The following is a 15,170-nucleotide window of genomic DNA, read 5'->3' as shown; positions in this document are numbered from 1 at the left end:
AGGGTGCGGTGAGGTTGAAGTTAATTCCTTGAAAGGTTGAGAAAGTCAATTCACGCCAGGTTGCTCAAGGGATATTGTTCCTGTAATAAGTGTACTTTGGATACAAATATCCGCTAAATGACTACTTTCTAGCAAAGTGGTTCAGGACATGGGTTAGATGAACAAAAGATGCCTTTACTGCCAGTTAGCAGGCCAGTGTATTACTGTACAACAGAATGTAGAACAAACTTCTAATTCTTAAATGCATTTCATGTTGTGAGGACAATAAATTGGAATCTTGCGGAATTTCCACCATTGTTCCAGGTGATAAATGTATTGTACAGTGTTGAACACTCAATAGTGTGCTCCCTAGGGAGAGTTTCAGTTTTCCTGTTTCATGAGTTGACTGCGATCATTTTTCTTTTTATTTGCTTTCATTCAGAAAGAGTAGCTGACTGTTCTCATTTTACAGTATTTTGCACTAAATTACATTTGTTTATTTGGTTACAGTATCTGCGCTCTTTGTATAATCTATTGTAAGGGAATTTCATCAATGACAGAGCCTTTGCAATTGGTGTGGGATAGAGGTAATTCCAGTTAGGAGTTTTGTGACGCCTACAATAGTCTATAGTCTATAGAAAATTGTTAACTGTGAATTGAAAGCAAGTTTTTGCATTTTGTAACTTCCTTGGAATGAAACAATAGAAAGAGACAAATAGGGGATTTTGGTTTCATAACAGTGTCATACAGTATGTCACATCATTCTTTTATGTATTGTATAATTAATTATCAGGAGCCTATAAAACAAAAAAAGAAAGATATAAACTGTGTTTTTTTGTTTGTTTTTTTGTCATACAGAAACCGTCTTGGCTATGTAACCCTCTTTCCCTGAAGGAGGGAACGGAGACGTCACGTCTGAACTGAACCGATGAATTGGGATCTCGCTTGAAAGACCAATCTACTTTGAGTGTAAACCAGTGGTGTATAAAGTACTCGAAAACCATACTTGAGTAAAAGTACAGATATCTTACCAGAAAATGACTTTGGTAGAAGTTAAAGTCACTGTTTAGAATGTTACTTGAGTAAAAGTTTGTGATATTTTTTGTACTTAAGTACTTGATATTAAACGTACTTAAAAGATTAGTTCACTTTCAAATAAAATTTTCCTGATAATTCACTCATTCATGTCATCCAAGATGTTCCTGTCTTTCTTTCCATCTTCAGTCGAAAAGAAATTAAGGTTTTTGATGAAAACATTCCAGGATTATTCTCCTTATAGTGGACTTATATGGCCTCCCTTGCGTCATCAACCCAGAAATAAAGTTCGATTCAGTTCAATAAGAGAACCGGCTCGACCGGTTACTTTCTGTGAACCGGTTTCAACCGGTTCAAAAGAACGATTCGTTCAAGAACCGAACATCACTATTACACACAAAGGCATAGTATGGGTCTATTTTATGTATACTTTCACACATTAGTTGCCTCTATTTTAGAAAACTTGATGATTATCTAATCAAAATATGTGTTACAGTGTCGTTTTATTTCGCCTCTAGAGGCCACTCTTGTACTGTATAATTAATGACAGCACACTCTTCTCAGCCGCTCCAGCAATGGACGCAACCCAGAAAATAAAATCAGCTGCGGTTGTGTGAGCAGTTGTTTGCACATGCTTGCTTGCAGTCTGTGTTCTTCCGAAACAAAAATGTTTTGGGAAAATGTATCAGAGTAAAAGTATATATTTTATTTAGGAAATGCAGTGGAGTAAAAGTAAAAGTTGACAGAAATATAAAAACTCAAGTAAAGTACATATTCTCCCAAAAAAATACTTAAGTACGGTAACGAAGTATTATTTCTTCGTTACATTACACCACTGGTGTAAACTAAACGAGCCAATGCACATTGGCATGTGGGTTTTGCACCTCGCACTCCGCCCCGCAGCGTGGGTATAAATACGGAAGCGGATGCTACGCATATTCTTGTTTTCACTGAGGAGCCGAGCCGGTGACCCGGCTGCTCAGCAGTGGCACAGGAATAGTGGCGACGTGATGTCTCCGTTCCCTCCTTCAGGGAACGAGGGTTACATACATAACCGAGACGTTCCCTTTCAGTTGTTCACGTGTGACGTCACGTCTGAACTGAACCGACAAATTGGGATCCCTAATAAAATGCCATTGTTGTGGGCTCTTCCAGCACCCTGCATAAGCCTCCTATTCCCCCCGCACCTATTGGGGCAGAGGATGGGAAAGGGTTTGTGCCAAGAAGGTCGATCACTGCTGTCCCGCATGTTCCTGCTGAAGCCACATCCTGAAAAATGACCAAACAGCACCTACATCACCAAAAGTTGTTTGGGAGTGTTTCAAGAAAAATCCTCCTCGCTCATCCAAAAACAAATTCCAGCATATTCAGTTGTCAGACACTTCTGGAACTTCAAAAGGGACCGGCTTCTATGGTCAGATGAAACTTAAAAAAAAAAAAGAGCTTTTTGGCAGCAAACCCACCAGATGGGTTTGGTGCACACATGGATAAAAAATACCCCATGCCCACTGTTAAATATGCTGCTGGATCTTTAATGTTGTGGGCCTATTTGTTTTTCTGGAGGTCCTGGACATTTTGTTCAGATACATGGTATCATGGATTCTATCAAATACTAACAGATAAAAATCAAAACCTGACTGCTTCTGCTAGAAATCTTATGATGGGCCATGGTTGGATCTTCCATCAGGACAATGATTCAAAACAAACATCAAAATCAACACAAAAATCTGTCAAAGAGCACTAAATGAAGCTTCTGCCATGGCCATCCCAGTCCCCTGACATGAACCCTAAAGAACTGTGTGAACTGAAGAGAAGAAGCACCAACATGGAGCTGGGAATCTGAAGGATCTGGAGAGATTCTGTATGAAGGAATGGTCTCTGATCTCTTGTCAGGTGTTCTCCAAACTTATCAGGCATTATAGAAGAAGACTCAGAGCTGTTATCTTGGGAAAAGGACGTAGCAATAATTGGGTGCCAATAATTGTGGCCAACATGAACTAAAGAAAAACATTTATTTCATAATGAGATTTTTCCCCCATTTTCAATTGTTTTACTTGTGTCAATATTAGTGGAGGGCACTGTACATATTCAGTAGGTGATTTCCAGATGCTATCAAAGGGTTGGTTAATAGTTTACATTTTACTGGGCTATTTTTACTATTCACACAAAAGCAGTGTCAGTCATGAAAAAGTGACACAGTAGGGAGGAATTTATGAGAACGTCACTGACACCCTTGAAAATAAGGAAGCCGGAAGCACCTAATAGATTATCTTGAAAAAAAAAAAAAATATGATCATCAAACAAAATGTTAATCCAATATAAACAGAGAGTGGTTTAAGAGTATTACTAACTAAATAACCTTTGGCAAACTATTTGAAAATACCTTCATTAAATACAAACATTAAGATTGAAAAAACACAATAAAAGAAGGAAGCTCGTGAATTTGTGGGAAGGGAGTCCAACAAACTGGAGCTTTACAGTTTCTTCAAAGCCTGATGGCGGAAAATTATTAAATAGAAATACTGGAAAGATTGTGAATGAGTGTACAGTAATACAAGAATAAAAGAAACTCTGATTAGATGCTTGGATATCTTATATCTGACTTCTTGTTATACCAAGAAGAAGGAAGAGAATGTTTTTACTTTTAAAGCCTGGGCTTTACGGGAACTCAATACTTATCGTCTTCTAATCCTTTGTCAGCTGGCAGCACTATCACAGTTCTAATCACACTATTGCAGGTTATTAACTGATGAATTATCTAAATTGTTCTATAATCAGACAAGTACACATTAAGAGACATATATTGTTGTATTGTTACATAAGATAAATTAAAGTAATTGTTTGTAGTGTATAATTCATTGTGCACTAACAAGAACATGTCAAACAAGTTTTGAGGAAAACTTTGTAGTGGTATGTTTGCAGACATAATGACTGCAAAGCTAAGAAAGGCCTTTAACAGTCTTTGTTTTATCATGAGGAGAACATTTTTGAACAGCGTTTGATGCTACTGTGACCCAGGCAGGTGGACACTGACAGGTGAACTTCAATATTTTCCATATATAATCATAAAAAAACAAATAAGAGTTACAGTCAATCAAATCTCACATAATAAAACTCTTATAGAGCTGATGAAGTCACTCAGCTGACAGACAATAAAACAACATAAAACAGTGCAGGGAACATGGAAACATATGATAATGAACAATCAGAAGAACATCATCATAAACAGATGAGCAGTCAGATATCACATGGAATTTCAGTAAAACCACTGAGGAACTAACAAGACTGGGGAATTACAAATTTGCATGGACAGCATTTATATTAATTAAATCAAATGTATTTGTCTACATTTGGCAGACACTTCTATCCAAACCAACTTACAGTGTATTCAAGGTATACATTTTATCAATGTGTCTTTAAAAACCCATGACAAAGTGTTACCAAAGGAATTAGCTGACCTTATAAAACAAGAGCATACAAACTGCTGACCTTAAAAAAACCAAAGGAATGTAACTTGGAATGGGTGCACTTTATTTTATCTACAGTGCACTCAAGAAAATAAATAAAAGTAATAAAAGGCATCTACATGGCCTTATTATGGCTTAGAGTTACAGTAGGTTCAGGGTTAGTGAACCTAGTTATTACCAAGTTGTTGTACATACTATCTACTTACAGTAATTGCGGTACGTGCAGAACAGGGCAGTAAAATAAAGTGCTACCCTTAGAATTGCACATTTTTCTCTGTGAGTGTGGTCATGTGGTCTTCAAAGAGTGAATTTTAAATAAAGGTCACTAGCTAGTTGCAAATAGTTGTCTCACTTTTTTTGAATTAGAACACATTTTAAAATATAATAATGTATAGGCCATGACACTGGGTCAGTGATTGAACACTCTTGATTCATTCAATACTTTTAAATGCATACACAGTACAGCTAAGGGCTTATGGGTATTTTCCACAGCCTCAGTATTTTACTTGATTGTTTTGAGTTATTAATGCCTAAAATTAGGGATGTCCTGCTCCAGGAGGGCCACTGCAGAGTTCAGCTCTAACCTGTCCAAACACACTTTTCTAGAAATTTCTAGTAATCGTGAAGAGCTTGATGGTTCTCATGTGTTTGAATAGGGCTGAATATAAACTCTGCAGGAAAGTGCATGGTGCTCCAGGAACGGGTCTGGAACCTGCATCTTTGTTTGATAGATTTTGAAGACAAAGATGTTTAAGTAACTGACTAAGTGACTCAAAATGTTATGTTTTGGAATAATAACTCAAATAATCTTATGATTCCAAAACGTGGCATTTTGAGTAATTTGTAATCAGAACCACTTCATTTTTATGGCTTACAATATAACAGTAGCTTAATTTACTCTAGTAAGAACTTAAGAAAAAACTTAAGCTAAATCAGCAAATTGGTTTCATTTGAGAAAGCTGTTAGCATTTTCAGTGTGGGAAACAAACCCATGTCCTTTGTTTTACTGGCACAATACCAGTGTCATCTTCTGTATGAGGATGATGGAAAAAAAAAAAAAAAAAATTCTACTGAAACTGATGCTCATGTGAGTGCAACAAGGAAATAGTTTTCTGTCAAGAATTCTATATTACCTAAGAGGATTGAGGAAACATTACTGTCAAACATTATCAGTGACATGTCATTGCCCTTCTTGCCCAGTAAAAATATGACAGTAGGAAATCATGTCAGCGTGATAAGCATACGACTGATTTATCATAAATTACTGGGAGGAAGAAGGAAAAGAGAAATACACTGTAAAATATAAGTAGTTGGGTATTTATAGAAAACTTGACAAAATTGATTACTTTAAATTTTGAAGTTGTAAATTGTCAATACAAAGACATACAAAAGAGTGTTGGGACGACGATAGATTGTGCATTTAATAATTACTAAGTGAAGCTGGTGATGCTGTTTTTGTTGTTTAATCATCCACCTGAGATCTTGAGAGATTTGTTAGTGTATAATGTGCTGTTGGGATTTAAAGGGTTTCTGTTGTCTGAGTTTTGTGAATCACCATTGTACTGAAGAGTAGAGCCTGTGCTTCAGTCCAGAAGAAGACCAAGAAACATTGACAATATGCTGCATTTCACTTTATTTAAAAGGCAGAAATCTATTGCAGTGTTGTACATTAACTACTTCATTAAGTTGAAGATTTTTATTTTTTTTGAAAGTTTAAGTTTCAGACATACACAAAGTATTTGCAGTTTACAGTTTATTTATAAATAAAAATAAACGCACATTCTATCATTGTCTCAAAACTCTTTTGTATGTCTTTGTATTAACAACCAACAACTTTTAGTAAAGCATTTTTGAGAAATGTAAGGCAACCAGTTTCCTCAAGTTTTCTAAGTATACTCAACTAATTACATTTAATTTTGGGCTCTACATGATAATTAAAGTTCTGTGTTCAAGTTATTTTTACTATACAGGAATATGATTGAAATATTGGGTTACACTTCTTACACTTACACTTGGGTTACAGGAATGTGACTATTACGTGACAAATACAATGTGTGTGTGTGTGTGTGTGTGTGTGTGTGTGTGTGTGTGTGTGTGTGTGTGTGTGTGTGTGTGTGTGTGTGTGTGTGTGTGTTTGTTTTTGTGATTTATGAGGACACAAATTTGTATAATGACATTACACTGGTATTATGACATAAACATGAAATATGATTACATTTCATGAGTCCTCATTAAAAATAGCTTTAAAAACATACTAAACAATGTTTTATTAAAAATGTAAAAATGCAGAATGTTTTCTGTGATGGGTAGGTTTAGGGGTAGGGGTAGTGTAGGGGGATAAAATGTACAGTTTGTACAGAATAAAAAACATTACGCCTACGGAATGTCCTCATAATGGCAGGTCAGCACATTCATGACTGTTGGAAGTAATGTGCAATGACCAAGAGGGGTGTAAGTCTAGTGTATTGTTTTGGACGGAAGTAGACAGGTTTTCCATGGAGATGTAATCTATTAATAAGTTTTTCTAAGATGCAGTATGTATGGTGTTGCTTCCACTTCATGAGGATAGTTTCCTTGGTGCTTAGCACCACTAGGAGTAATTGACTGTTGTTTAAATTGATCATGGATACGTCAGCTAATAGGTGCAGAGGGAGGGAGACATTGGGATGTGACATCCCATAAGGATTGATAGTGATTCAGTGATGTTTCCCAAGAATTTTTTAATTGGGGTGCAAATCCAATGTTGTGAACATAGGTGTCTGGGTTATTTTGTGTGCAATGTGAACAGGTTTCTGAAGTAAATCCCATTTTAAACAATTTCTGTCTAGTTAGGTGAGATCTATGAAGTAACTTATACTGTATGAGTTGCAGGTTGGCATTTTTTGTCATGAGGTATATATATTTTGCAGATTTGTGTCCAGAAATCGGCATTGAGCATAAAGGATAAGTCTAATTCCTATTTAGCATTTGGTAAGCTTAATGTGTTGTCCGATTTTGACATTATTCTATATTTTGAAGAGTAGCTTTTTTGAGTTAGAGATATTAATTAGCTCTGAGATTAAAGGGGAGAGGTCTAGGTTAGTGGTCCGAATGTCAATTTTTGATTGGATAGATTATTTGATTTGTAGGTATTCCAAAAATCATTTACTCCCAATGCTATGCTTCTGGACCATATAGAAAAACGAGGCCAGGTTATTATTATGAAAGATTTGTTGAAGTTGTGTGATGCATTTTTTAGCTCATGTGCAGAAGTTAAGCAGCTTCTGGTTGACTGTAAAATTATTTTATATACTGGTTATTCCAAATGGCAGTGTATTTTAATGAAATCACAAAACATTATTAATGAGTAATATTAGTAATATTAATTAACAACATGTACTTACAATATGGTTAGGATTGGGGTTTGGTTTAGGGTTAGTTGCCTGCAATTATGCCTAATTTACTGTCATTACTACAGTACATGTAACATACATAACAAGGTCACAGTCAAATTAAGTGTTACCAAATATTGTTATAAATAGCATCATTACATTCATTTTTCTCTTCACGTGTTCAGACTGGAGCACCAAAACTAGTATTGTTCTTGTAAACATGAGTCTTCTTACTTTTTTCATTTTGACAGAAAAACCAGGCCCAGAAACTTGATGAAACTCTTGAATACAGTTCCAGTGTGCGTGGGTAAGCAGACAATGTTTCTCTTCTAATTCAGAGGTTCTATAGAGAGGCTTTCCTTATATCCCAAAGGTGAATGAAATAGCGCAAAGAATTAAACTCCTTAATTCAATTCCTTCAGGTGTCGTTCACAGAGATTTTGTCATTGGTCTCATTTCATGTACGTCAATATCCGGTTGCTAAGTCTGATGTCACGTGTCTCCAAACGCTCTATCAGATCCTAAAAGCAAATAACAAATGTTGCAAAAATACATTCACTAATGAAAAATCATGACCTAACCTTTTTCTTCATACCTAAATATCAGTTGGCCAGACATTGATTTGTCTTTTCTAAATTATTAAAATATTTGTGAGCAGTGAGCCCAGAGACTGTAGTCTATAAAAGTTTAGCTTAAAGGTGTGCTATAAATGAACACTGTGATAGTGAGTATTCTCAATTTATTTTTTGTTGATGCCACTGATATTTGCTGTTTAATAAGTTGCTTGTTGTGGTAACACTTTATTTTAGGGTCATTTAACTTGCTTATTAGCATGCATATTACTAGAATATTGGCTGGTACTTATTAAGCCCATATTAATGCCTTATTCTGTATGACCAGTACAAGAGGACTCGTGCTTGGCCCAAAATGGTTTGATCTTGAGGCAACCACATAAGGAAGTTATAAAAAGAAGGAAATATTAGCTCAACCGAAACCACCAGTAAAAGCATTTAAAATCTTAGTGGGAGTTATTTATTACATTCACTGAAGCATCAAAGTACAGAGCAATTCATATTCATCTTCAGGCAATGATACAGCGCCTCCTTCTGTCTATTGTTGGTAATTGGACACCTCAATCAAGTTGTTGTCAGGGTCACGAAAATAGAGGGAACTGATGGGACCCACAGCGCCAGTCCTGTCAACCGGGCCCTCCTCTATTTTCACTCCACATGCCTGCAAATATAATATCAGCAAATCATAGAATATATGAAAACAAGCTGTTATACTTCAGTGTTTTGTCCTCTAAAATAGGGATGTGCATAATTCAGAACTGAATTGAGAAGGCCTTTCAAATTTCAGTTCAATTCTTGAAATTGAGTTGGATGCTGAGTTGGAAGTTGAGTTGGAAGTTGAGTTGAATAGGATGCAGAATTTAGCCCAGAATTTAAAGGTACAATTTGTAAGATATTCGCAGTAAAATATCCAAAAACCACTAGGCTAGTGTTATATATTTTGTCCAGCTGATTACTAACAATATCTCTAATGTTTTCAACTACTTGTAAATAATGAGAAAATTCCCATTCTAAACAGCGACATGGGGCAGTGCAGTCGCCTGTCAATGACGTCAGTTACCCTTTGTTACCGCCTTTACTGACGTAGAAACCACATGACAACAGTGTCCTGGACAAATGCAGAAGTAGTGTCTAGCGTTCAGCAAACCACTAGCTTGCTTCAAGCAGTTCCTTATTTACTTCTTGCACATTTTATAGTGGATTGTGTTACTTATTTATGGAACATAATTACTGTTTACCATCTGCCGCTGGTTCTGTCGACAAGGACAGCTCCCGTAAACGTAAGCGTACGGGCCAACCAAACGACCCAAGAAGAGTTTGGGACAAGAGGAGAGAAAGAGCGAGGATCAATATCGGTGTTGCATTTTCTAGATGGAGAGAGCTTCGCGACAAACTTCACCTAGAAAGAGATGCCGATCTCACTTGTGTTTTACTCGACAGGTGAGTTGTTTTGATTCGTATCTTTACAGAAAACGTATGCCATTATAATGATCAACACGATTAGTATTACGGGGCATACACGCCAAATGCGGGGCATCGCGTTTCTAGACCCGCGCGAGGACGCGTCTGATCCATAGTCTGATCGCGTCTTTGCATTGAATTTGTATGTAATCTACTCACGCAAATCGTTGAACTCGCGTTTGCTATGTATGCCCAATTATTGTCTTTGAATGTACATGAGTGTATATATTTGTTGAACAAGTGGTAATCGTTTTCATATCATCTGACTAAACAGTAATCAATTAATTTGATAATTTACTGTCAAACTATATTTGCTGTATTGTATTGCAATATAGCATGACGCAATATGTAATGGTGGCATGTGAAAATTGTCTTTTTCCGACACTTACGAAATCCAGTATTGGATAGATTTTGTTAGTTACTGTAGCAGCTACAGTGTAGTTATCATAATTTTACATCATAACCTCACAATAAAAATTGTGCTGTCAATACATATGATACATATGGTAAAGCAGAAGCAGCGCCGGCGATTGTGGCATAATAAAAGTTCCGCTGCTCGTGAGGCGTGTGTTGCTCCAGCGGCCTCGTTCAGCTCCCACAACACTCGGTCCTGCTCTGCTTCATACTACAGTAAGGTTAATAATCGCATCCATTAACATGTTTTCTTCCCAAGTCCTATTGCACTGTCTGTTGAGGTGGAGACCACATGTCCCAAGATTCCACACTCAAACTTGCCGTCATCAAGCTACACCTTTGTTTTGAATAGGCCTCTAGCGACCTCTAGCGGACAAAATTATTACATACTGCACCTTTAAGCCTGCTTTGGCTTTGTTTTCATCCATAAAAATAGAATGAAATTATTAGATGGAATAATGTTAGCGTAATATTGGCAATATTGTGTTCAAGTTATTCAATAGTAACTTCTTGTTTATAGAACATGCCTATAAATAGTATTAAATACAACAGCACTGTGTGATATTGCTTAATTATGAGGCATGGCGGAAGAATTCCCCATTCTCAGAAAATTAAGCACAAAATCAGAGAAATATGTGATGGATGTTCTGTAGTGCTGAATGACAAAATGAATGAAATAAATTTTGAATGAAATAAATAAGCATAAAAAGTCAAAATTAATAGTCATTATTTTAATTACTTTGGAATACTTGTGGTGGACTAATGAACTCATCTGTTGTGTGACTGGTCCCATGTGTTGTGGCTAATTCAACTCAAATTCCATCTCAGGAGCTGAAAGGAAGCCAGTTCTTAAACTGTGCAAAAAGCAATATATTTTACCTTGAGATGGGCAGCAACAGTTGTCAGAGGGGTTTTGGTGATAAGGCACAAATCAGCAGATCCTGGTGTTGGGGTATTGGCTTTAGGCTCAAACTCCTTCCCAACCTGATGCAGGTTGATTTTTTGCTCTCCAAAACTCAAAGCTTTACGGTCACCCTGAAATGCACACAGTCTTGAAGTGATAGGTGAGAATACTTATACTTTGCTGCCACCATGTGGTATTATTTGCTGTGTGGTTTATGTGTGAGGATCTACCTTAAAAGTGACAACCTCCATTCCCAAAACCTTGGAGTAAAAATGAGTGGTTTTGTTCAGGTCCCGAACAGTGAGCACCAGGTGGTCCAGATGACTGATGTGAACTGGACAGGAACTTCTGAACCGGACTGATGAGAGTCCACTGAGAACTGACTGGAAGTAAAGCCAATAATCATTTAGCTAGAGTATTGTATATGCCCTCATAATCTGTAATCAAAAACATAAACATCCCCTCTGTGGGATTACAAATTTAAGAGTCTGTTTAAAATCTGCTGATCCTACATCCTGACATAACATCACATGAAAAGCTAAAGTAAACTGCAATGTATTTGGCATTCAAGGTGAACACAATGGCATCAGTTTACTGATTAGATTTCACACTCAGATAGAGTAATCAGATCGAGTAAAGGTTACACATATTTGGCATGCTATCCGAGGACAGGGCTATTTGGCCTGAACCCAGAGTCCCTCTCAAGGAACAGAGGTAAGTCTGCTGTATATATACCTGTAAACGCACTAATTGAGTTGAATGACTGAATTTTCTCCTCCCATGTTCATTTGGTTAATTATCTGAACGTGCTCCTCCCAAACATTTTTAATAAAACATAATTAAATAGAGTTTCCAGTGAGGGGGTTCTGCCAGTCTCTGACATTCCTACTGAGAGCCAAACTATGTGAATGATGACAGTCTTAGTTCTCATGACCAGGTGCTGTTCATACCATTTGGCATATCTTCACAGTCAGGGGTAATTTCCTGTATTGTCTTTAGATGCTTTGGTTAAGTGGTCACCTCTGTGGCTGTGTGAAAGGTCAACACTTTTAAGGACTGCCAACTAAATGCCTTTAAAATACAATGTATGCCTGCCTTAGTCAAACTTGATGACAAAGCATTATGACCACCTGTCTAATATGCTGTTGGTCCTTCGTGTGCTGCCAAAACAGCGCCGACCCACCGAGGCCTGGACTCTACAAGATCCCTGAAGGTGTCCTGTAATTTCTTGCACCACAATGTTAGCAGCAGATCCCTCAAATCCTGTAGGTTGTGAGGTGGAGCCGCTGTGGATCGAACTTGTCCAGCACATCCCACAGATGCTCAGCTGGATTGAGATCTGGGGAATCTTAAGGCCAGGGCAACACCTTGAACACTTCATCATATTCCTCAAACCATTCCTGAACAATTTGTGCAGTTTGGCAGGGTGCATTATTCTGCTGAAAGAGGCCACTTCCACCAGGGAACACCGTTGTTATGAAGGGGTGTATCTGGTCTGCAACAATGTTTAGGTAGGTGGCACGTGTCAAATTTACGCCCACATGAATGGCCAGACCCAGGGTTTCCCAGCAGAACATTGCCCAGACCATAACACTCCCTCAACCGGCTTGTCATCATCCCACGGTGCATCCTGGTGCATCACTTCCCCAGGTAAACAGCGCACTCATACACGGCTGCCCACGTGATGTAAAAGAAAACGGGACTCATCGGACCAGGCGTCCTTCTTCTACTGCTCCAAGGTCCAGTTCCGATACTCACATGCCCATTGTAGACACTTTTAAATGTGGACAGGGGTCATCATAGGCACTCTGATTGATCTACGGCTACGCAGCAGAGTACGATGCAACACAAGCCTTGCCATTTCAGAGATACTCTGACCCACTTGCCTTACCATAACAATTTGGCCCTTGTCAAAATCACTCCGATCTTTATTCCTGCCCATTTGTCCTGCATCCAACATGTTGATTATGAGAACTGATTGTTTGCTTACCATCTAGTCTACCCAGACCTTAATATGTGGCCTTGTTGAGTTGATCAACAATATTCGCTTCAACTGTGACTGGTCATAATGTTTTGGCTCATCAATGTATGTCTCGGCGCAGGGTGGGACTAAATATCCTTCACAACTGTCTGCAAATTGGCATTCAGATATGCCTCCATTTAGTTAATTCCTGTGATTCAATCAATTCCAGAGGATGAAATCCAGTCCCGCCCAACAGTTTTCTCATCCCAGAAGCCATTTCACTCAGATATATATGTCACAATAGGGAAGAAAAGACTATCGCAACTTCTGTTTCATGATTTTAATGTGCTTCTCAAAAGGCTGCATACTTATGGCTATGTTCACACTATCAGTTTTTGGGATTGACAACCGCATTTACTTACAGGTGTGAGTCTTACAGGTGTGAGTCTCAATCAGCAACTTACAGTACCGTCTTGAATATTATATCCGTATAAAGGTTATATAATGCTGTTGTCACTCCCGTAAAATAACTGAACTCTGTGTAAACGTAACCGTATTAAGACTCAAATACAGGACTGAAATTAAACCAAAGTTTAAAGGCCTGCTGAAGTGTCTTGGAACGCGCAACATTATTCAATGTGTTTACGTAATTTCAACTGAAACAGGAAGACAGGGCGACATATCGATCAGACCCACCCCTTTTTTAAAATAGCCAGTAGCGTTTTGTTTATATCACAGCTCTGCCAGAGCCGTTAAACTCAGTAAAACCTCTGTTTCCTTTTAATATCTAACCATTTATCCTCCTAATCTCCTCTATATCACTTTAAAATATAGCATTCTGTGCAGAATTTAAATTGATCTGATACCTTTGAGACCGTGGTCTGAGCCAACTTGTGGATATGATCCGCTCCGTGTTCTCGTGTCTCTGAGCCATAGCAGACTGTGCTTGCGCCGCGAAAACGGACTTCATTCACGTCAATGGAAAGCATATTTACACTGTCTGTATCGTTCCCTATCCCCTATATAGTGCACTATGTGCACTTTACCATGTAGAAACTAGTAAATGTGTGAACAAATTACCAATTTCAGCCACAGCTTCACTGTCTGATAGTGTATGGGGGGGGAGGACTTCATATTCTAGAGAGCATTTGATTGGACAGAAGATTCGATGAGAAGCTGAAGTGCGATGTGATGTCATGAAAATCCGTGATCCATTTTAGCAGAAGTAAGAGACTATAAGTTTTGAATGCTTATATCTCCTACATGCAAATTGTGTCATTGTTTTGGAACACACCATTAAGGCTAACATATTCATACTGAAAACTAAAAAACTTAAATTTTGATTTCAGGGGGACTTTAACTCATGAATAGTAATAAACACTAATGTCTTTTAGTAATCTTCATAATTGTCTACTCACATTTTATTTAATATTCATGACTGAGACAAGCCTTCCACATAGGGTCCAGAAAGGTCTAACCAACGTCAGCCTTTAAGCCAATCAGAACCGTCACTTTGAGACGTCACGTTAGGTACTGAATATTTATGAGCCAAGCCGTCATCATAGTACTGGATTCAAGTTTACTTCCGGGAAACTCACATTTTTACACAAATAAAACAATATTAACAAGTAAGTACGTAATCGCTTACTAGTCTCATGCAATTAAATTGTTTCCATGCGCTACTTTCCATTTCAGCTTTCTAAAAGAAACTAGGAAGTAATTATCAAACTAAAAGACAGCGAGAGAGAGAGAAAGATTTTACCTTGCCGTGGGTCGAGTAAGAACGCAGAAAAGTACTGCAAACGCGTAGAGCCATTTTAACAGTGGAAAGTCTAATGTCTCACACAATATCACCTGTTCTAACCTGTCTGGAACAACAAAATCATAGAAGTCCAACTGGAGACTGAGAAGCGATAGACAGCCTCCCGTAATCACTCTATTACACACGCCATCGAGTGCAACATAGTATATCATAAGCTATGAATAAAATTAACTATTAAAATG

At 37.7% G+C, this 15,170-nt stretch overlaps 1 protein-coding gene across 1 annotated transcript; it reads right to left on the bottom strand.

The window, feature by feature from the left end:
* Positions 1-8,861: 8,861 nt before the first annotated feature.
* glod5 (glyoxalase domain containing 5) lies at positions 8,862-15,143 on the bottom strand. The gene is made up of 4 exons (XM_048175756.1): positions 14,929-15,143; positions 11,434-11,586; positions 11,179-11,334; positions 8,862-9,085 (listed from the first exon to the last, which is right to left on the bottom strand). Exons 1-4 carry the CDS (start codon positions 14,980-14,982, stop codon positions 8,963-8,965), a joined length of 486 nt encoding a protein of 161 aa, XP_048031713.1. The 5' UTR covers positions 14,983-15,143; the 3' UTR covers positions 8,862-8,962.
* Positions 15,144-15,170: the final 27 nt, after the last annotated feature.

Source organism: Megalobrama amblycephala, linkage group LG23 (assembly GCF_018812025.1).
Source record: "Megalobrama amblycephala isolate DHTTF-2021 linkage group LG23, ASM1881202v1, whole genome shotgun sequence".
NCBI lineage: Eukaryota > Metazoa > Chordata > Actinopteri > Cypriniformes > Xenocyprididae > Megalobrama > Megalobrama amblycephala.
The sequence above is the reverse complement of the archived record's forward strand: the minus strand, read 5'-3'. Positions and strand labels throughout refer to the sequence as shown.

Excerpts from the sequence above, each read along its gene's own strand:
- glod5 (XM_048175756.1), bottom strand. The coding sequence starts at position 14,982 with ATGGCTCTACGCGTTTGCAGTACTTTTCTGCGTTCTTACTCGACCCAC. Across the intron at positions 11,587-14,928 it reads CTTACTCGACCCACGGCAAG|TCAGTTCTCAGTGGACTCTC; the intron begins GTAAAATCTTTC and ends CTTTACTTCCAG. Across the intron at positions 11,335-11,433 it reads TGGAGGTTGTCACTTTTAAG|GGTGACCGTAAAGCTTTGAG; the intron begins GTAGATCCTCAC and ends TGTGCATTTCAG.